Source organism: Arachis ipaensis, chromosome B03 (assembly GCF_000816755.2).
Source record: "Arachis ipaensis cultivar K30076 chromosome B03, Araip1.1, whole genome shotgun sequence".
In the NCBI taxonomy this organism is placed as follows: domain Eukaryota; kingdom Viridiplantae; phylum Streptophyta; class Magnoliopsida; order Fabales; family Fabaceae; genus Arachis; species Arachis ipaensis.
This window is the reverse complement of record NC_029787.2, coordinates 123,325,937-123,347,984: the sequence shown is the minus strand read 5'-3', so window position 1 is coordinate 123,347,984 and position 22,048 is coordinate 123,325,937. Positions and strand designations below refer to the sequence as shown.

The window sequence follows — 22,048 nt, the reverse complement described above, 5'->3', positions numbered from 1 at the left end:
CTGTCAACTTTACATAAAGATAAATATATGTGAGTTTTTATATTATTATTATTATTATTATTATTATTATTATTATTATTATTATGGGATCCATATTGTGGTGATGCATGTACTTGATCTAAGTCATGGAAAAGGACTGCATGGTTCACAATTCTATCAGTGAGAAATGAAAGTTGAAGTGATCACACATGTCTAATGTTAACAAACTAATTATATATATTCCGGTGAGAAGAGTAAATTTATATAAGCCCTGTTCCATGTGTGCATGCACTCATCAATTCAGGGTCGGAGCTAGCCCCATCCAAAAAGGGACCAACATTAATTTTATGCAAAGTTTATAGTATAATTAGTTGATCATTTAGGGGGGCCAAATGAAGATTATACACCTGGGGGCCCACTTTATATACACTGCTAGCACAAGTCACAATTATGTGGAAATGGATTTTTTACGGTGGAAAAAATACTTGAGATAATAAAATGTGATTTTTTTTTTTAATTTTTTAAATAAGACCAAAATTAAATAAAAGAGAAAAAGTAATAAAAAGTTAGATTAAACATTGGATAATATCCAATTTTTTTCACCGAAAAAAATCCACTATCTAAGACGAGGAAAATTGATAACGCCATATATATTTTCTTAAACTTTACTTAGAAATATGAATTCCGTTCTATTTATAGAAGTGAACCAAAACTACTAGAATCTATAAAATAAAATTATAAAAAAAAGAATCAAATGAGAAGGACAAAAATGCATGGATAAATTTGTTTGGTGCACTGCGTGAATGAAGTAAGAGACAACTAATACTTTGATATATATTGGAAAGGTAGAATAATGGGATACTAATTAGTAACCAATATAATAAGATGCGGTTGCATGCATGAGAACGGGCTTTTATTTTAGAGAAATTCCACTCTCCTCTCCTGCGAGATGCTAAAATGACACTTTCCTCTTCTCTATTTTATAAATATATATTCTCTTCTCTTTTAACTTTTAAAAAATTTCCTCTTTAATCAATTTTAAATTTGTGTTAACTAATATTAACTTTATCCATTTTTTAAGAAAAAATAAATTATTTTTTAAAAAAATACTCATTAACAAAAATTTTATTTTTTATTATTAAAAATCAATAAAAGAATAATTTATTAAAAGATATTTTGGTAAGCAAAATTTAATGATAAAAAATAATTTTTTTATTAATAGGTATTTTTTTAAAAAATAATTTATTTTTTCTTAAAAATGGATAAAGTTAACATTAGTTAACACAAAAAGTTTAAAATGAATTAAAGAGGAGGTTTTTTAAAAGTTAGAAGGAAGGAAATGTACATTTATAAAATAGAGGAGAAGAGAGTATCATTTTAGCATCTCGCAAGGGAGGGGAGTGTAATTTTCTCTTTATTTTATCTATCTAAATAATAATTTCCTGCACGCGAGTGTGATAAAACAGTGATTCAGTGAATAGTTAGTTTATTTGTGCCACAAGCTAATAAGGTGGTAATTAATTGAAATTAAAATTGTTGCATCATGACCATCTAGTAAAGTCAAGTAACATATATATTCTCTTATAAGAATTTCTTTCAGTGTTGTTAAGATGTGACATAGTTGACACTTTACACTCTCATAACTTCAACCTTAAGAACTAAGATGATGGGCTGGGACATACAAGTGCAGAAGAAGTATCTTAATACATAAATCATCAATAACTTAGCTAGCTTCTCTTAATTAAAAATTGGAGTTGCAAATTATATATATGAGTTATTTTAATATGACTATGTTACGATGATTATAGTATTTTAAAAAATATTGTTAAAATTAAAGTAATATTTTTTTTATTGTTAAACAACATTTTTTTAAAATTGTTGCTTAAAAAAAATTATCAAAATATAAAAAAAATTTAATTTTAACAACACTTACATAGTTAATGTAATCATTATAATGTAGTTATACTAGATTTACGTGTATATATACATTATTATTATTATTATTATATATTCCATGGAAGATCAATTTTATTATTTTATGATGAAACTAAAAATATAACAATAATGATGAACCAATATATATGTCTCACCATTCCTCTAGCATTATTATTAGTAATGCTCCATTGAGCTGCAGTAGACTGTGAAGTGTTCTTCACAAACTAATTTAGCCATGCATGGAAAACAAGTAATAACAGTTAGCTAGAATTGAATTTCATAATATATACACTACTGTTAGGCTTAAGAATATAAGAGGGAGGGTAAAGAAAACATAACATAACATAACATAAATTAAAGAATGAAAATACTATTATTATATTCATTAATTTAATTCCCAACCTTCAAAGAAGATTTAGTGCTAGCTTTCTCCATAAATAATACGTGTGTGTGTGGCAGCTACTGAGGAGAGGAGAGGAGATAGGAGAGCATATAAATAGTGGGAAAAAGGGAACAAGTTTGGAGGTTGGTAATTTTCTGAATAATAATAATTTTCTTTTTCATTATTCTGTTGCCACATCACCAGCATGCTCTAGGATTTTCATGCTCTCTTTTGCACCAAACTTTCTGATTAAACCTCCCTCTCAAGTCTCAACCCCCTCATAAATTCCTCGTTTCTCAAATGAAATCCTATTATATACCTATAGTATTATGTTATTATGTGAGGAATTAACATATACTTGCTGCCCCAATTCACATTAATTAATAAATAATGTAGCACCTTGGATTTCATAATAAATTATTTGGAGAAGAGAGACTCTTATGTGTCTGATCTGTTGTTTGATTAATAACAACAATATTTGTCTGTTTCACTTTAAGTATTAATGAGTAAAACTAATAATAATGTTTCTGAAGACACATTCAAACACAGTTTTGAATACTACTACTGTTACAAATTGATCTCTCAGTCAGATAACAAATTAAAAATTGCTATAAATTTGTTTTTTATATATATATATCAGAGAATAACATCTTTAAATTAAGAATGACATTATCAATTTTAAAATATTAATATTTACTTTCTACTTGTATAGGGCAAAAGTACATAATAATATATATGAGTTTCTAATTATTATTTTATTATTTATTTATCATAATAAAAAAAATAACGAATTAAATCTTCCATTAATTGTAATAATTTTTTGGCAATTCTAATCGATTAAAATTTTATTTTTGATCCGTTACATTCGTATAGGGTTGTGAAATCGTGTTTCTTATAAAATCAATCGATTGGATTAATAAAACAATCGATTGAATTTCAGATTTTTCATAATTCAATCAATTGAAATTCAGGTTTCCACAAAACAATCGATTGAATGTTGAACAATAGTATGATTTTCTCAAAAATTAATCAATTGTAATTTTTATACAATTGATTGAACGATGATTAGAATGTGGGTTTTTTCTAATTCAATCGATTGTTCATGTTACCCAATCGATTGAAGGCTTCAAAGCAATATAAGGTCTCACAATTTAATTATTGGTTGTGTTACACAATCGATTTAAGTCTTCAAAGTAATATGAATTTTCACAATTCAATCGATTGGTTATGTTATCCAATCGATTGAATTGTGCACTACATTATATGTTACGCCGTTCTCAATTTTGCAACTCATGTTTATAAATTATTATTTTATTATCCATCTATCTTATCTTTAAAATTTTATCTTCAATTTTTAAGATTTTATTTTGATTTAGATACTCTAATCTTATCTTTTCTTTAATATTAAGGTTATAAATTAGTGAATGCAGAACTTTCACCTCAATTCTAACTCTGTTTGCGTTTTTAATTCTGGCCATTTTGAGAATATTGGTTTGGAGGGTTTTGTAAGGATTTGGATGAGGATTAATAATATGTATGTAGTTTGGAGTGAATGTTGATGAGATTGGAGAAGAAGAAGAGATAAGTTTTGTGGATTTAGAGAGAGAAGAAAGGTTATGCAGAAATAAAGTTGTAAAATTTAAAAAGGGGAGGGAGGCTGAACACGGATAGTTATCAGGCTTAATATATAGTGCATATCAAAATTCAATCGATTGTATTATTATACCAATTGATTGAATGTAGGAAAAACCCTTATTCACGTCACATTTAAATCGATTGAATGCTCATACCAATCGACTGAACTGGAAAATACTATTAGTCGCGTACAAACTTCAATCAATTAAACTTTCATATATCATTTTAATAGCGTAAGTCAATCGATTGAGTAATAGAACCAATCGATTGAATTAACTAAACCCAGATTGTTTTGGTGATTTCAATCGATTGAATTAACTAACCCCACATGCCGGAGATGACAACGGATTCTATCCCAGAGTTATGTCTCTTTATTTTGTTTTCTGTTTTGTTATCCTTTCATGTTTACTCCACTCTAATGTGTGAGCTCACTTTCTTCAAAAAAAAAAATTAATCCCACATGCTTTGCAAAATTCAATTGATTGTGTATCAATTCTAATGGGTTGAATTTCTAACACTATTTTTCCAATCTAATATGTATATAACGGATCAATGATAAAATCATCATCGATTAAGATTGCAAAATATTTATTACGATTAATAAAAGATCGAATTTGTTATTATTTTAGTTTTTAATTATTAATAAACATGATAGATGAATGATAAAATAATAATTTATAAAATAAAAAATAGTTTTTATAATTAAATAAAATATATGAGATTAATTTATAATTAAAATTAGATAAAAATTATTTAATAATTATAAAAAAACTTAAAAAATATGTTTTGTTATAAAACCATTTAATGGTCTAAACGTTATAAGACCATCGAATTAAGTGTCTACTCTGTTATATTTTAACAAACAAATGTAATCATCATCGTTGGTTGCTTGACAGTTTTCACACACAAAAGAAAAGTATTTTAAATTTGCAAAAGAAGTAGCAAATCGGATACAAATGAAGATAAAGATCTACTGTATTATATTATTAGCAACTAGAAATAATCTATTTCCCACTAATTTCAATGTTGTTCATCATTGGAAGACTCTTCCACGTTTCTTTTTTTTTTTTCCCATAAGAACCAACTTTATTTCTTGATACAACAATCACATATATACACAATAAGTGTCCTGTCATAAATTTTAGTATATCCACTCAATCATCTAAATATCCTCATATTCACAGTATTAAACTTACATTCATGTTTTTTTTTTTTTATCAACTATTAAAGTCGTACATCATTAAAAAAGATAAGACCTCGAAAGATTTTAAAAGTCTTAGACAACCCTTCCATTTTAATTTGAGTTAGCTATAGCTTTTGAAGTTAAATAATTCGAGCCACATTCATACATATATAACACACATTGTTTCAGGCTAGCAGGAACAATAATGAGTTAAAGTTAATTTGAAGGGATATCTGTGACAATTGATAGGAGTCACATTCATTACTTTTGAAAGAGCAAATAAAGAGTGATGAAGAAGAGGTTGTTAATAGCCCGTTTTCAAATGTTTCTTGCTGAAGCCGTCAATCCAACCAAAGAGACGCTTTCAACCTCTCTATATTATAATAATAATAATCCTACCAATGCCGCATGCCTCAGCTTCTTCACATACACATCTATATATGCTGTTATTGTANTTCTTGTATATTATGATTGATTGAGAAATTAAAATCCCTGTTTCTCGATCGATTGGAATCTCATAATTAAATTACAAATTTCTTACCTGCTAAACAACATCTATAATAACAATAATATAATTATGTTGTTAATAGCTCTTTTAATCTTGCTGAGTTTTTTCTTTTCTAATAGTATATGCCCTTGGTGCAATATATATTGTTAAGAGTAGGAGTGTTCGTGTGCAGGGTGAAAATGAGTTTATCCTGATCTAGATTCGATCTTAAATATACACCGAGTCTATTATTTAGATTTTAACCCGGTCCTAAACCCGATAAAATTTAAATATTTTTTGTCACAACTATACCGGGTCTAAACCGGGTAAAAATCGAGTCTTTAAAATTTTAACAATAATTTATAAAAAACTTATTTATAAAGAAACTTATTTATAATGCACTTATTTATAAAGAAGAAATTTTTTACCGAAAAGTTGATATTCATATTTAAACTTGAATTTGTCCATAAATTCTAATTTGATGCTTCTTTAATTTATTTTTTAATTCAACAAGTATGATTAAAAATAAAACAATAAACTTATGATTAATATAACATAATATTGAAATTAATTTAAAACATATATATCTTTTTTAGTTCTCTTAGGGTGCACATGGGCCAAGAAAATCGAGTTCACCTTGACTCAGACTCGGCTTGAAATAATGATCGGGTCTATTTTTGAAATCCTTACCTGGATCCTAAATCCGGTAAAATTACACAAAATCAACTCCTAAAATATTCGAGACCGGACCGGATCTTAAGACCGAACCAGGCCATGTGCACCCCTAGCTAAGAAATGTTATTTTTATATTTATTTTGTATTTGGGTCAACATTAACTAATTTTTTTAAATAAAATATTAGTGTTTTATTTCAGTTATATAAAGAAGTTGTTATTAAGCAGTTGAATTTATTTATAATTGAAATAGTTTTTAGAGAATCGTAGTTTTTTTAATCTTTTCGATTCTTTTTGTTAATTTCAAAATCTTTTAAGATCTATTCTAATGGCTAACTCTTTTCTTAATAAAATATTTGTATATTCTCAAATGAAGTAGAATAATGTTACTTTAGGATAAATATTATGATTTGACTAAAACGAAAATAACATTTTAGTTCAATCAATCTCTTTCATATTTGTTTTAGTTAGTATCTAACTCTTCTCTTAATTACTTATTAATATTCTCACATAAAGTAAAATAATATTATTTTAGAATAAAATATTATGATTTGACAATAAAAAAAGGTGCCATTTTACTTTCAAAGTTTAACAAATTAAAATATAACACTCCAAATGTCATTTTTTATTGATTTATCATAACTATACTCTATTATGACATATAAAAATGCTACTTTAAAAGATTTTCGAATATAATAAAAAATTAATTCAAAGTAAGCAATCCAGGATTATCTTATTTTATATTTTTTAATTATCATTTATTTTCTTTTACATTTTTTGTAATTATTATTGCTAGAGTATTTAAATAATATTAAATATAATAAATATATAATTATACATATTATATAAATAAAATTATAAATATTAAAATAAATTGATTTTAAATTATTATCTCCTAATATTCTCGTAAAATAAACCGCAACAATAATGATTTATCCTACTACTAAGATAAGCATTTCTTGTCATCCTTAATATGAATAAATGACCATTTGTATTCATGAGAGTTCAGAACGCTGACATTTGTACTCATTGTAGATGGAAACTGACTTTGTAACCATGAGAGATGGGCTCCGTGTAACAAAAATAGTCTGGCTTGGGTTGGCACTTGCTTCGGATTTGTAGGACCCTACGTGGCTCTCCGAACCTCCCAAAGCCCTGTCTACGTGGATCTGAACGTTTCTATATGAAGGTAATGCTTGAAATGAAAACCCTAGCTCATCTTCTTCCCCAATTCGAATCATACCCCCAAAATGAAATATTGGTGAAATTCAAGCGCACCCAGAAATAACTCATAACCCCAGCAATGTCACCACGCAGATTTAACTCTGATGCAAATTTTGGAAGTCGCAGCAGTTCTTCAAGTTGGAAGAAGATGAAGGAGAAGAACAAATCACAAAAAGGAGCTGCTTTCTCATCTTTCATACTCTAAATCCCTCAATGGCTGCTGCTTTTTCTACCTCCCTCTTCCACGCATCTTTTCCTTTTCCCCTCAAAACCCACCAACCCCCCAGGCCCAGGCCCACCCACTTCCCTATCAAGGCCCAATCCCAGCCCACCACTTTTCTCACCTCCCCCAAGCAGCGCCGCCCTGCCGACGAGAACATCCGTGACGAAGCCCGTCGCAACAACATCACCCACAACAACCTCTTCTCAGCCTGCTACGTCCCCATCAACGCCGACCCTTCCTCCACCGAATCCTACTCCCTCGATGAGATCGTTTACCGCTCTTAATCCGGCGGCCTCCTCGACGTCCAACACGACATGACCGCCCTCAAGAAGTTTGACGGCGAGTACTGGCGCAACCTCTTCGATTCCTGCGTCGGCCGCACCACCTGGCCCTACGGCTCCGACGTCTGGTCCAAGAAGGAGTGGGTGCTCCCCGAGATCGACAGCGTTGACATCATCAGTGCCTTTGAGGGAAACTCCAATCTCTTCTTTGTTCTTTCTCTCTCTTCTGTACAAAGATGGGTGCTTCGTTTGCTTAACTTAATTGAAGAATTGTATTCAGAGAAAGAGAGAGATGTTGTTAAAAATTAGAACGTTTATTTGGTAAATAAATATTACCAACACGTTCATATCTGCGTTCCTCAATCGCAGGTCTTTTTCTTCTTCATTTTGATTTTTTGTGTTACTGATTTGTGGAGTGCCTGATTTTTTTTCAAAGTTTGAATTTTTTTTTCCATAATTGATGAAGAGGAGAATGAGTCTGGGGAAGAGATAGATGAAGACGAGGGAAACGATGATGATGTTGTTTTCCTTGAGAATTCTTACTACTTACTGGGCTGGCTTGGTTGACCGGTATGAAGAGATGGTTGAGAAGTACCATCCCGGATTTGGAGTGCGAAAGAGGAAGGGGAGGTGGAGAAGGTGAGGATGAAGAAAGAGTGGTTGGAAAGTATGAGAGTGAGGAGGGTGTCCTTGATGGGGTCAGAGGTGGTGGGGAGGGAGAAGAGGATGGCTTTGTCGGCGTGAAGGACGGAGTGGATGGTGAGGGAGTGAGTGTTGAGGAAGAAGGGGCCAGAGTGGGGTTTGAAGAGTGATGAGTGGGGTTTGGAGAGAGAGAGTGTGTGAGTAAGAGAGACAGAGGGGTTGAAGATAAGGGAGGAAGTGCCACGTAGGATCGGAAACTCACGAACCAAGCTCAGAACCAAGTCAGGGTACTTTTGTCACACGGAAGGTATCTATCATAGGTACAAGATTAGTTTCGAGCCTTCATGGGTACAAATGTCAGCGTTTTCATCTCTCATGGGTACAAATGGTTATTTATTCTCCTTAGTATTATTAATCACAAGAAAGTTGTTATTTGGATTTTATTTTCAATAATTAAATAGTGTACGTATATGACTTTCAAAGGAGAGAAGTAAAGAAATCAAAATAACCAAAAAGAAAAACAATAATGATGAAAAATAAAAAAAAAAAGGTTCACACTTTATTTTATTTAATATTAAATAAGATAATTTTGATTATTTTTTATTAATTTTTTTTGTTGCTAAATATTTTCAAAAGAAAAAATACTGTTAGTCTTGTCAAGTTCAAACAAAATCAAGCTAGCCTAAGAGGAAGAGACACTATTCTAAAGAGTATATTTAATGACAGAACAACCTCTTGATAAAATTAAGTGATTAATCATACTATCAAAATTCAAAAACAACATTCATTCAAGAGGAAAGTTAGAGGTTAATAGATTTTGTGATTTGTAGTCATTAATTAATTATTATTAATATTTTTAATAGTGTGAAATTATATTTAATGATATAAAATTACTTTCTTTTTTTATTGGTTAAGTGCTGACCAAACTTTAATAAAAGTGTTGGCCTTTTAAATTTTTTCTTCATTCAAATCATAAAATAAGGATCTAAAATTTAACATTACTCCTAATCAATCAAGACCACAAATTCAACACCACTCACGAGTCACCAAACATTCCCGCATTGGATACATTTTATGTTTAAAGGATATTGAATTCATTTAATGTTTTAAGAGATTTAGAATATAACTAAAAAATAAGTTTAGAATAATTGGTTTCCAATGTTTTCTTAAAGGGCCAATTCTGTTTCTGATATTTATGAATTTTTTAAATTTCTTATCTAAGCTTACAAACTGCAAGACAAATAAAAATTTATCCAAAAAGTGAGAGAGTAATTTGAAATGGGAAAAATTAAATACTTCAAATCCACCAAAAGATTATACTCTTGTACAGAATGCATGTCCACTTATAATTTACCATGCTGATATATAACTTGCGTTACACACTTACACTCTGTATTTTCACTTATTAATCAATGAGTTAATCTTCACATTCCTCAAGTGCAATGAACATTAACTATATGACGCCAATTCAAATGCATTTCATTTATCTTTTTACTCTGAAAAATTCTTTCTTTCTCCAATTCCCATTAAAAAGACAATAATAAAAATGATGATGATGATCACTTGGGTCGACACACAGATTATTATATTGAAATTGCATCATATTCTAAGTTTTGTTTTCAATACTTACAAACATATACTCACATATGTGAAATTGAAGTTTTATGTGATTGACTCAAGCACATGGTTGGAGCTATTAGTCACTTTCATTTCCACAGCATGAGACACACCTAACAAGAATTAAGAAAGCTCAAAAAAAGTAATTAAGGACCAAGAGGTTGTTAACAACCAGCTTTCAAATGTTTCTTCTTGAAGCCGTTAAGTAAAAAGGCTAAAAGGATTAAATTGATTTTGGCTTTGTTAAGGGTAAGCAAAATGTCGTCCAATTCGTTAGGTTGAAAAATGGAAAATCAACCTAATAAATACAAAGGTAACATTATAAATTTATAATGCTTGCACTTGAAGTTGTGGGGTGTCTATATATATAAATGATAAAGCCTTCAATAAGACTTTAACAAATTAGTGCACCTCTCTCTTTTCAAGTTTGACAATGGATTTGACCCCATTTTAACAGAATCTGACCATTATATCTCAACTAACCACCATTCTTATCAACACTGCATTAGTAAGCAAATTCAGTTCACTACCGCCATTAATTAGTGAGTGCCAATGCTTTTGTTTTCTTGTAATTCAATCTTTAGCGGAATACATATTTTAACTAGTGATGACAATGGATATCTGTGGATATATCCGAAGATAAAGATGAAAATGAAAAAAATGATCGTTGAAAATAGGATAGAAATAAAGATCTTTTTATGGCAAATTTTAAAGTGGAAACATAATTCTATTTTCGATCTGGTAAAATATAAAGGATTGTCACACAATAAAGTCTTAATAACAGCCACAATATTTTATGATAAAGATACTAATGCTTGAATATAGCAAAGCACTTTAAATGGAACCACTTTTTAGTTTTTACTAAGGTTGTGAAAATCGGATTGGTCAATAAACCGGTGAAGTTACTGGTTCAATAATTCATTGGTTCGACCGGAATTCAATCGGAGTTCAACCGATTTAATTAAATATTAAATAAAATTATTAAAAAATTTAAAAATAATTTTAAATATATAAATTCAATAATTTCTAACTTAATAAAATTTAAAATTTCACATAATAAATTATCCATAACTTAATATTAGCAGCAATAACTCTTCTCTTTCTTTTGTCTCCCATTGTTGCAGGAGCCGAAGGTTGTACAGGATTAGGCGCTTCACACTCTTCTTCCGCTTGTGTTTCCACATCATAACAATCACTTGTAAATTTTCTTTTTTCTGCCTTATTTTTTTTGTTTTCCTCCAAAAGCCTTTTGAATTGAAGTTCAACATCTTCAATTACTTTGTTACAAACTTTAATTTGTCCAGATATTTTTGCAAGATGATATTTCATTCTATATATCCCCCCTCCATTGTAAGTATTCAAGCAGAAAATACATGTATATTGAGCCTTGTTATTTTTGTCATACTTCACTGTAAAATATTGCCAAGTTGGATCAGATTTACCTCTAGATGAACCAGTTTGAGAATCTTGAACAGCATTATCTTGTGGTTGTGGGTTACTTTGTGATTGTTCCATCTGTAACAATCAGAAAATCAAAAACAAAAAATAACCTCAGAAAACCGTGAACAAATAAATAATTCAGCAACCAAAATCATGAAGCAACAAACAAATAAATCATAATCAAATAACCTCAGAAAATCAAAAATCAAAATCATGAATCCAGCAAACAAATAAATCATGAACAGATAACAAATAAATCAAAATATTGAATCCAGCAAACAAATAAATCAGAAAATCATGCACAGAAAATCAGAAGACAGCGACGAGGAATAAGTGAATAACAGAGTATTACTTATCGGCGGCGAGTAACGGCAACGAAAGAGGAGGCGAGCTCGGCGACGAAAGAGGACGCGGTGGTGGCTGCGGTGGTCAAACCCGTCGCTGCTGTGACTGCGGGATGCGTTGGCGATGGCGGTGGGCTGCTCGATTAGTGGTGGTGGCTATGCAACTGCGAAGAGAGGAGAGATGAGTTGCTGTGGCCTGTGGGTGCTGATTCCTCTTCTGGGTGATTAGGGTTCAGCTTCGTTTATGTTTAGCTTTAGCCTTTCTCTTTTTTTTTTAAGAGACAAAACGACGCCGTTTAAAGGTGTTACTTTCAAACCAAAAACCCGCTAAAAAATCGGACGATTTTACCGGTTCATCGGTTAACCGCCGATTCGACCGGTTTTTCACCGATTTTTTGCCAAGCAGTTTCTGGCCTTACCCAGATCGGTTAGGTGACCAGTTTTCGATTAATCCGGTTAAACCGACCGATCCGGTTCAATTTTCAGAACCATACTTTTTACTCCCCTATAATGGTTGATGATACAAAATATATTCTAAAAGTAGAGTCGTTAAAATGAGCTATATTTTGTGGGTTCGTCGGTTCGCTTGTAAAAAGAAACGACTTGTTTAAAAACGGGTCAATTCGGCTTGGTTTAAATAACTTATGAGACGAAACAGTCTTGGATCAAGTAGGCACGGGTTGTTTCGTCCGACTCCTTTTTTAATTTTTGATATATAAAATTTGCTGTGTTTATATTATACACTATTTTTGTTATAGATTTGTTAATTAATTTTTTAGATTTTAAATAACTTACTATGAAAATATATGAATGTATGATAATGTTTTATTTGTATGGATATTAAATAAAAAATTCTTAAAATTATGTAGTATTATTTGTTTTTTTTTTTTTGTAAAAGTCAAACAATTAAAACCCTTTAACTTGTTAGCTCAAGCAAGTCGAGTCGAACTAATATTTTTTTGACTTATTTAAAATATGGGTCAATTTGCTTTTTAATTTGGCACATTTCTATCTAAAAGTTGTATTGTATCATGTATTTATTCATTTATTTTCATACATTAAATTATTAACTCTCTTTTTTTTCTTTCTTACGATGTCTCCAAATCTGACAAATTAAGGGGTAATCTATTACGACTAATTCAAGTTGGTTCAACTCTCTCTTTTCTGTTATTTGTTATTACGCTTTATTTAATGTTGTTTGCCATATTATCTAAATGGAAAGTTTAGGGGGCCAGCAGTTTTGTTGAATTTTAGCCAGCATGTAGCCAGCAGAAAAATGTGAGTCATTGGATGAAATCTCACACCATTAGATCATCATTAATGGCTATTTGATGGCTACCAATCACAAAAGTTGCTGGCCCCCTAGCATTGCTCATATCTAAAAGCTAATTGTCAAAAAAGTAAAATAATTAATATTTAATTTAAAAATTTAAAATTTATTATAAAAAATAAATTAGACAAAAATTAAACACCAAATAAAAAATACTATAAAATTTTCCTTATTTAATAGTAAATTAGGACGAAGCCAAGAGTTAATCTATTACAACAAAACGAGAAAAATTGTTTAGAATTATATGAATTTTGTATATTTTGACACTTAATGCCTTTGATCTTTAACCAATGAAGGTTTAAAGGGAAAAAGTGTTCAAACCTGAAGCATCATTAAATGTTTGGACTGTTGTGCGACAAAGATAATATACCCACTTACCTGGATACTTTGCTGTTAGAAGATATGAATGTGCTTTACCATGTCATAAAGTGAAGGAGTAATCGCAGTTGAGTCGATGTGCCCACTTATAATAAAGTTATTTGATCAAAAGGTTTTTACTACTTCACTTTATCATTTCACATTGTAATGTCAAGACACTGAAGTAACACTGATTCAGCAAGATATTGAACTATCTTAACTGTTCTACAAGCGACTAATAATGCAAAGTGATACCGAATGATACAAATACAATTTAGACAATAGATTCAGTGTAATTCACAACCTCATGCCCTGGTAACTCAAATGTTCAAAACTTGATCGGAAAAGTTTTCTAACAGCCCTTCTGGAAACGATCAAGAACTTCGCAAACTTACGGGAGAAAAGGTAATTTCATCTTTATTTTGAATTTGAATTACAAACGAAGTTCAGTCCTTCACAAATCACCAGAAATATGTAATCATATCTTGAGCTTCATGGATGTGCTAAGCATCGTTTGCCTTGAGTCGTAGCAAGTAGCAAGCTTGTTATTTGAATCTCATGTTGATTCGAACTCCATAAAGTCACGTGAGCCTACTAATTCGAATCGAGTCAATTCGATTTAGCCTTCTCTAATTCGAATCTACTTGATTCGAATTACATGCATATCCATTCAAACGTAATTCGAAGCAAGTTGTTTCGAATTACATGCATTTGTAGTTCGAATCAATATGATTCGAATTATATTTAAATGGTCATTGGTGGATTGCTAAAAAAATTTTTGTTTTGGCTGATTTGGGTAATAAACTTCTCAGCTTGGTTTATTTGAGTTTTTTACCCTAATATTTAATTTAAAAATTTAAAATTTATTATAAAAAACAAATTAGACAAAAATTAAACACCAAATAAAAAATACTATAAGATTTTCCTTATTTAATAGTAAATTGGGACGAAGCCAAGAGTAAATCTATTACAATAAAACTAGAAAAATTGTTTAGAATTATATGAATTTTGTATATTTTGACACTTAATGCCTTTGATCTTTACCCAATGAAGGTTTAAAGGGAAAAAGTGTTCAAACCTGAAGCATCATTAAATGTTTGGACTGTTGTGCGACAAAGATAATATACCCACTTACCTGGATACTTTGCTGTTAGAAGATATGAATGTGCAATTCAACTATTTTACCATGTCATAAAGTGAAGGACTAATCGGCATTTGAGTCGATGTGCCCACTTATAATAAAGTTATTTGATCAAAAGGTTTTTACTACTTCACTTTATCATTTCACATTGTAATGTCAAGACACTGAAGTAACACTGATTCAGCAAGATATTGAACTATCTTAACTGTTCTACAAGTGACTAATAATGCAAAGTGATACTGAATGATACAAATACAATTTAGACAATAGATTCAGTGTAATTCACAACCTCATGCCCTGGTAACTCAAATGTTCAAAACTTGATCGGAAAAGTTTTCTAACAGCCCTTCTGGAAACGATCAAGAACTTCGCAAACTTATGGGAGAAAAGGTAATTTCATCTTTATTTTGAATTTGAATTACAAACGAAGTTCAGTCCTTCACAAATCACCAGAAATATGTAATCATATCTTGAGCTTCATGGATGTGCTAAGCATCGTTTGCCTTTAGTCGTAGCAAGTAGCAAGCTTGTTATTTGAATCTCATGTAAACATTCAAGAGATCTCACTCCTCAGAAACCTTGAAGAAAGTGTATGATAATATTATGTTATTGACACCATCCATTCTAGGGTCGGTCTCAATTTCTGGGTCAATGTAAAAGAATACCTACAATACAAGTAATACACTGTTTAGATTTTAGATGCATGTAAATCTGTTCCCCAGGAACTATTTTTGAAACCACTTACAGGCATGTCAATCTGCTCCCCAGGAAGAAGCCGCTGCTCCTCAAAACAGAAGCATTGTATTTTATTGAAGTACACTGCAGCCTGTATAAGAGAGTTTATGATTTATACGTTTTCCCTCCCTAAAATTGCTACTTTGGGTAGCTCTATGAAAGAAATCAAAGTTAATCTCCGAAGGCAACTATATGAGTTCAGCAGAAAAGGGAAACACAAAAGACTTCCAACGGCAGGAAAAGCAAAAAATGCCATTATGCTCTCATCATATAGTAGAAAGACCATGAAGAATTTGTCTCCATATACAACATAACAGAAAATTCATCGCAAGTCATTACCTTCATAGGAGTGACATTATATGTAGAAACACCGGTTATTGGAGTGGAACTTTTGTTTTCAGCCGTATAAAATGCGAGGGCACTTTCTCCAGGTTTGACTCTTACCTATTAGAATAACCAAATAATGCTACATTACCAATCTAGCAAGTGTTAACCGTAAATGCAACTAGAACCAGATCAGAAAATACTATATCAGTCTCTATAGAAATTAAATTGTGACAACCAAACTTTTTTATTTAATATGATAATCAACAGTTCTCTCCAAGCTAGCAGAATGGAACTTTAAAAGAATAATATAATATAAGTAAACTTAATGATTCCAAGAAATTATAAGTAAAAGTTCCTCAATGAATACTTGCACAAGTTATAATTCTATTTCCTGATGGAAATACAGCAACAGCATACATGCAGTAAGGTGTTAAGTAAAGAAAAACCTCTCTTTGAGTAGGAATAAACTTCCATGGCATGCCATCAGCAATATCAGCATTGAACTGCACTACAATTTCCCTGATAAAAATATAGTAACTCATCAAACTAGCAGTCTATTACAACCGTATCAAAGTTAACTTCTAAAACGGAGAGCCTAATTGAGGTTTATTGACTAATGCCTTGTAAGCATATCACTTATTGAATCATTATTCACTTGTCCCTTGACAAAATCAAATGTGAAGTCCCAAGGATGATATAGCAAGTTTAGTGCAATGTACCCAAATATATCATAGGGCTTAAGAAATAAAGTAGAACAGTAGTCTTGCATAAATTCCCAATATTACAAAAAGTGGCACAGAATTCGAACCAGTGAAAACATTTTTTTTAAATAAGATACTTGGAAATTGATCAACTATTGCTAATAAACATATATTCTTCAACCTGAGGAAATAGAAATCACAAAAAAGGTCCTGCAAACATCTACTAGTAAAAAGGTAGAATATAAGAAGTAGAAAGTAACACCTTGTGGCAACTGTTTTCTCTTTATCATGTCGTGCAATCTTTTCTTCAACAGTCTGAAGAAAATGTAAGAAATTGTCAAACAAAATTGAAGTTGCCAATCAATTTGGTGAGGAAAAGAAAAGCCTTGAAATCAAACTCGACCAAACCTCACGCCTTTGAACAGTTCCCCCATAGCCAGTTGCTTGACAAAATCTCCTGTACAAGGGAACAGCAGCATAGGTGACTCCGACCATTCCAAAAACCAAGCCAGTCAAATATAAGAGCATCTTTTGTGATTTCTTTTCTTTGGACGCATGAGACGAAAAATGTCTAACACCGGATGTAGCACCTGAACTTCTAACATTCTGTGAAGCAGAGGCCAATGAGTGAAAACACTGATGGAATGACTTTATACTCAATTCCTGGTCAAGCTTTGACAATTGTCTTGTAGAAGTGAAAAAATGTTGGAACCCAATATTACAACTAATGGACTTGTAACTTGATACTTCAGAAACAATAGATAGGCACCTGAATCAAAAACAAAATTATACACCACTGACAACTTGCTGGAATTGAAACTATTACTTTCACTATTATCTATTATTATTATTTTTTCTCTGGAAGTCAAACTTTAGAGAGGCAAAAACGGTACCCAGCACATACGTGAATCTTTATATTTAGAAAAATCACTAAAACTTTGAGAGCATATATGGTTTTAGAAATCTGATGTAGTTTTATTTATTTTGTTACCGATATGTTTCATAACATTACCTACTACCTATAAGAATCATCAGTATTTAGCATTTAACAAAGATCGTAACAGCAAAACTTTAGGAGTGAAATAACATGGCATTACCTGGATTCAGGAGAGGCATTTTGCAAAGTCCTAAAGTATGGTGAGAGATGGATTCTCCTACCTAGCCTCGACCATATCATGGTTAGACCAACTGCTTTCCAAACGATAACAGGATATTCAGTGCTATCCTGGCAAGCAACAAAAATTTAGTGCAAACTTAAGTGAAACGGTGTTTACAAATGCTTGAGTACTGAGAAATTGAATGGTAATAGATGAAATTCTTTTTTATACAAATACATACGCAAGGACCAAATACATTATGACTAATTTTTATTAATTTTAGCAGCAGGGAAGCAATAAAAGTGTTGGAACTCTAATCTTGTTAGACAGTGCGCAATAAACAACCAACCAAGCAGCAATACGGAACAAATCTCAACCTTGAAATGGAAGAAATAATTAAATTTTAGCTTTACACAGTGAAGGACCCATCTAGTACAAATGTATCACTTCGTTGAGGCATTTCATCAAACAACATAAGGACATGCGCCACAATGGGGCTCCCCATGTCGCAATTCACAAACGCAAGAAGACAGAAGGAAAAAAAAAAAAAAAAAAGAGAAATTATATACAAACGTAATGTTCCGATTCCATCATACTAACCCAAAATCACAATGGTGCATAGAGTCGGCATATAACGGTGAAAATGTAGTAAAGATTTGCAAGAGCAAGTGCGAAAGAAAGGGATTCACCAAGATCGTTGAAGTTGAAGGGAAGAACGGAAGTGAAGGTTTCTTCTCGAGAGGAATTACGGTGGCCCTAGCTAGTGGGCGCCATTAAGCCACGGAGGAGCTCGATGCTCTGCACACACAGCAAACAAAGCAAAGCAGAACTTTGCTGTCGAAATTTTGGACTGGATTAAAACAAGGTTGCGAGAACCGGACCGGTCAATAAACCGGTGAGGTCACTGGTTCAATGGTTCATTGGTTCGACCGAGATTCAACCGGGGTTCAACCGGTTTAATTAAATATTAAATAAAATTATTAAAAAACCTAAAAATAATTTTAAATATATAAATTCAATAATTTCTAACTTAATAAAATTTAAAATTTCACATAATAAATTAACCATAACTTAATATTAGAGATTCACAAACATCTTCAAACATCAAAGTTTATAACTAAACAACTTTATAGATCATTAAGGAAGAGAAATATAGTGATACTAAGAAACCCAAAAGAATATTTAAATTGGCATGACTTGTGTACATATCATCTAGCAACACTTAAATTGTGGCTGTAAAGTATAAATAGATTGAATGATACTATTCAAAACAAAGGTATATTTGGAGAAAAAGAATTGTATGTGCAATCAATTAGGCAAATTAAATTTAGAATTCATATTAAAATAAAATTATAACAAAAACAATTACATGTATGCATCAGGTGGAAAAGATTTGTTAGACCAACCTCTTGGTGTGCTGTATGTTTGAACTTCTCAGTTTGCTTTGCCAAGCGAATCTTTTTCAGCACATATCTACCAGCCATTGAAGAAACCATGAAAAAAAATGAATAACAAATTGGACTTCACAGCCTAACTGCTACTGAATTGGTACAGTTTCTCACATAATTCTAACAATTAAAAACACCAAAATCTAAAAACAGAAACAAGGAGTTAAAAAAAATGAAACTTTATTTGTTGGGTTGTCCATTACATAAATAAAAATCAATCTCCTTCCCTTCATGTTGCATGGTTTGGCAGTTCACATCATAGCTACAGGAATAAAACAACCGAACTCGAAGAAAAGATTGAATTTTTGTTCATGGGGTTGTCCAATTTTTCACTGAGAAAACGATCTTCATCCTTCTCTAAGTGTTCATACTGCATTGTTTGAAGAAAAACAAAAAGATAAACAGTGGCTTTTGTGTGTTCTCACCTCTTCTTCTCAGACCAGAAAAGCAGAACCAAACGCTCCTCTTCCAATTTGCTCTATCACCTCATAAAACCATGAACAAATAAATAATTCAGCAACCAAAATCATGAAGCAGCAAACAAATAAATCATGAACAAATAACCTCAGAAAATCAAAAATCAAAATCATGAATCCAGCAAACAAATAAATCAAAATCTTGAATCCAGCAAACAAATAAATCAGAAAATCATGCACAGAAAATCAGAAGGCAGCGAGGAGGAATAAGTGAATAACAGAGTATTACTTACCGCGGCGAGTAACGGCGACGAAAGAGGAGGCGAGCTCGGCGACGAAAGAGGACGCGGTGGTGGTTGCGGTGGTCAAAGTCGTCGCTGCTGTGGCTGCAGGATGCGGTGGCGATGGCGGTGAACTGCTCGATTGGTGGTGGTGGGCTGGTGGCTATGCGACTGCGAAGAGAGAAGATATAGTTGCTGTGGGTGCTGATCATAGTTGTAAGAATCGAACCGGTGATCAAACCGGTCAGATTATTGGTTTACTGGTTTATTGGTTCAACCGATAAATTACTGGTTGAACCGGTAAAACCGGTTTCACGTAAATAAAAACTATAATAGCAAAGGTATAAAACAACAGCTATTACAAAATACAAATTCACATCAATTGTTCAATGTTGGAAGCATAGCCTATTTCCAACAGTTCAATTCAAAGGGTTCCTGTTAGACAAGACAAAAGCAACCATATATGCATTCACTAAAATCTGTTTTGGACATAAAACCAGTTTTGCCGACATGTTTTCAAGCCTCAATTTGCCGAATGATTTAAATTATGAGCAACATTGGTACCTAACTAAGACAAATAGCCATGAGAAATTGATGAATGGATAACAAGCACTTAACTCACAAGTAAAATGGTTGCATTCAAGTTGAAAATATCCATTCAATTCAACACACATTTAAAAGCAACACCATAGTAGTTCAACAGCAAATAATTCGACAAAAAGACACATAGTCACTACACTAAACAGATACACAGTGGCATAATAGTTCAACAGCAAATAATTCGATAAAAATTGCTAGAAAATCCAGCAATCCTTCTTCTAAAGCAAACAGTCATAATGGCATAATCAAAAATTAATAAAAAAATCCAGCAATCCAGCAATCACTACACTAAACAGATCCACAATAAAAAATTCAACAAATTCAGTAATTTCATAATCAAGAATCAACAAATTCATAATAAAAAATCAACAAATTCAACATAACCAGAAAATCTATTCAGCTATTCAATATTTCCATATCCAGCAATATAAATTCACAGCAATGTTACATCAACAAAAACAACCATAACCACTACAAATCAGAAAAAAAATCAACAATCTGCCATTAACTAGTTCAACAATATAACAAGTTATAACTCAACAATATATACATAAATACATAATCAACAATCTGCCATTAACCAATCAGTTATTCACTCCCTTAATCAAATTAAAATCCAACTAAATAACTAAAAAAAAAAAAAAAACAGAGAACAGATTTCACAGTTTGGAGACCAACTTGGATGAGGCAGATTCTGGTGACGGAGAGGCAGCACCGCAGCAGCGACGGAGGAGACGCGACGGAGACGAAGCAGAGGAAGAGAGTCTTCTAGACTGAGAGGGACTGCGAGGAAGAGAGTGTTGGTGTGATGAGGTGAGGAAGAAAGGCTTCGAGAGCTCCAGCCTCTAGCCTCTAGGTCCAGGGGTCAGGGGAAGGGTATTGGGGATTGGGGTAGCCGTTTAGGGTTAGGGCTTTTTCTTATTTTTTATTTTTTGTTAAAATTTAAAAAAACAAAATGACATCGTTTTTCGGTAAGGAAAAACAAAAAAGTTCTGAATCGCCTGGGTTTCACAAAACCGCCGGTTCGCCGGTTTTAATCCAAAACCGACCGGTTCAAACGGTTCTATTCGGTTTTATTCCTATGCAGTCAACTTATTCAACCGGACCGATCAAGTGACTAGTTCACTGGTTTTTAGTCGGACCGGTCGGTCTGGTCCGATTCTTACAACTATGGTGCTAATTCTTCTTCTGGATGATTAGGGTTCAGCTTCGTTTACGTTTAGGTTTAGCCTTTCTCTTTTTTTTTTAAGAGACAAAACGACGCCGTTTAGGGGTTTTACTTTCAAACCAAAAATCCGCTAAAAAATCAGACACTTCTGTCGGTTTACCGGTTAATCAACGATTCGACTGATTTTTTTACCGGTTTTTTGTCAAACGATTTCTGACCTTATCCGGACCGACTAGGTAACCGATTCCTAGTTATTCCGGTTGAACCGGTCAGTCCGGTTCGATTTTCAGAACCAGATTTTTCTTTTTTGGATCCAAAAATTCAAACCTGTGTTTGGGTTAGTAAGGTAGCCCAATCCTTTTTTGCTATGTGGTGTTGCAGCTATGTGTTCATATGTTTGAA

At 32.0% G+C, this 22,048-nt stretch overlaps 2 protein-coding genes across 10 annotated transcripts in view; both read right to left on the bottom strand.

Annotated features, from left to right (window-relative positions):
• The window catches only part of LOC107631420 (protein TPX2), a 4,508-nt gene extending 2,087 nt beyond the window's left edge, over positions 1 to 2,421 (bottom strand). For 2 of the 3 annotated variants that reach the window (XM_016334855.2, XM_016334856.2), the window contains exons 1-2: positions 2,317 to 2,399; positions 2,070 to 2,138 (exon numbers count right to left, since the gene is read on the bottom strand). In XM_016334855.2, coding sequence (XP_016190341.1) covers positions 2,070 to 2,138; positions 2,317 to 2,349 — 102 coding nt within the window. In that variant the 5' untranslated portion in view covers positions 2,350 to 2,399. Of the gene's footprint in view, positions 1 to 2,069; positions 2,139 to 2,316 lie in introns of all 3 variants that reach the window. The other variant, XM_016334857.2, reaches the window with a different exon arrangement.
• LOC107631421 (cytochrome c oxidase assembly protein COX11, mitochondrial) lies at positions 13,840 to 21,375 on the bottom strand. 7 transcript variants are annotated; one of them, XR_002359829.1, is made up of 13 exons: positions 21,157 to 21,375; positions 19,891 to 20,049; positions 19,607 to 19,659; positions 19,140 to 19,206; positions 18,423 to 18,567; positions 17,734 to 17,861; positions 17,045 to 17,405; positions 16,899 to 16,951; positions 16,382 to 16,454; positions 15,948 to 16,052; positions 15,619 to 15,699; positions 15,377 to 15,538; positions 13,840 to 14,250 (listed from the first exon to the last, which is right to left on the bottom strand). XR_002359829.1 is itself a non-coding variant. In XM_016334860.2 (13 exons), the coding sequence occupies exons 6-12, from the start codon at positions 17,811 to 17,813 to the stop codon at positions 15,437 to 15,439; spliced, it is 855 nt and encodes a 284-aa protein (XP_016190346.1). In that variant the 5' UTR covers positions 17,814 to 17,861; positions 18,423 to 18,567; positions 19,140 to 19,206; positions 19,607 to 19,659; positions 19,891 to 20,049; positions 21,157 to 21,375; the 3' UTR covers positions 13,840 to 14,292; positions 15,419 to 15,436. The 7 variants fall into 7 exon arrangements, 6 of the variants coding, with proteins under 6 accessions (XP_016190346.1, XP_016190345.1, XP_020975241.1 ...); XM_016334860.2 differs by having other exon boundaries at positions 13,840 to 14,292; positions 15,419 to 15,538; XM_016334859.2 differs by lacking the exon at positions 13,840 to 14,250 and having other exon boundaries at positions 14,966 to 15,538; positions 19,607 to 19,666.

Bases quoted from the DNA above. Each gene is read 5' to 3' on its own strand.
- LOC107631421 (XM_016334860.2), bottom strand. From the start codon at position 17,813: ATGATATGGTCGAGGCTAGGTAGGAGAATCCATCTCTCACCATACTTT. The intron at 17,406-17,733 runs GTAATGCCATGT...TTTTTGATTCAG, and splicing joins AATGCCTCTCCTGAATCCAG to GTGCCTATCTATTGTTTCTG. The intron at 16,952-17,044 runs GTTTGGTCGAGT...CATTTTCTTCAG, and splicing joins GAACTGTTCAAAGGCGTGAG to ACTGTTGAAGAAAAGATTGC.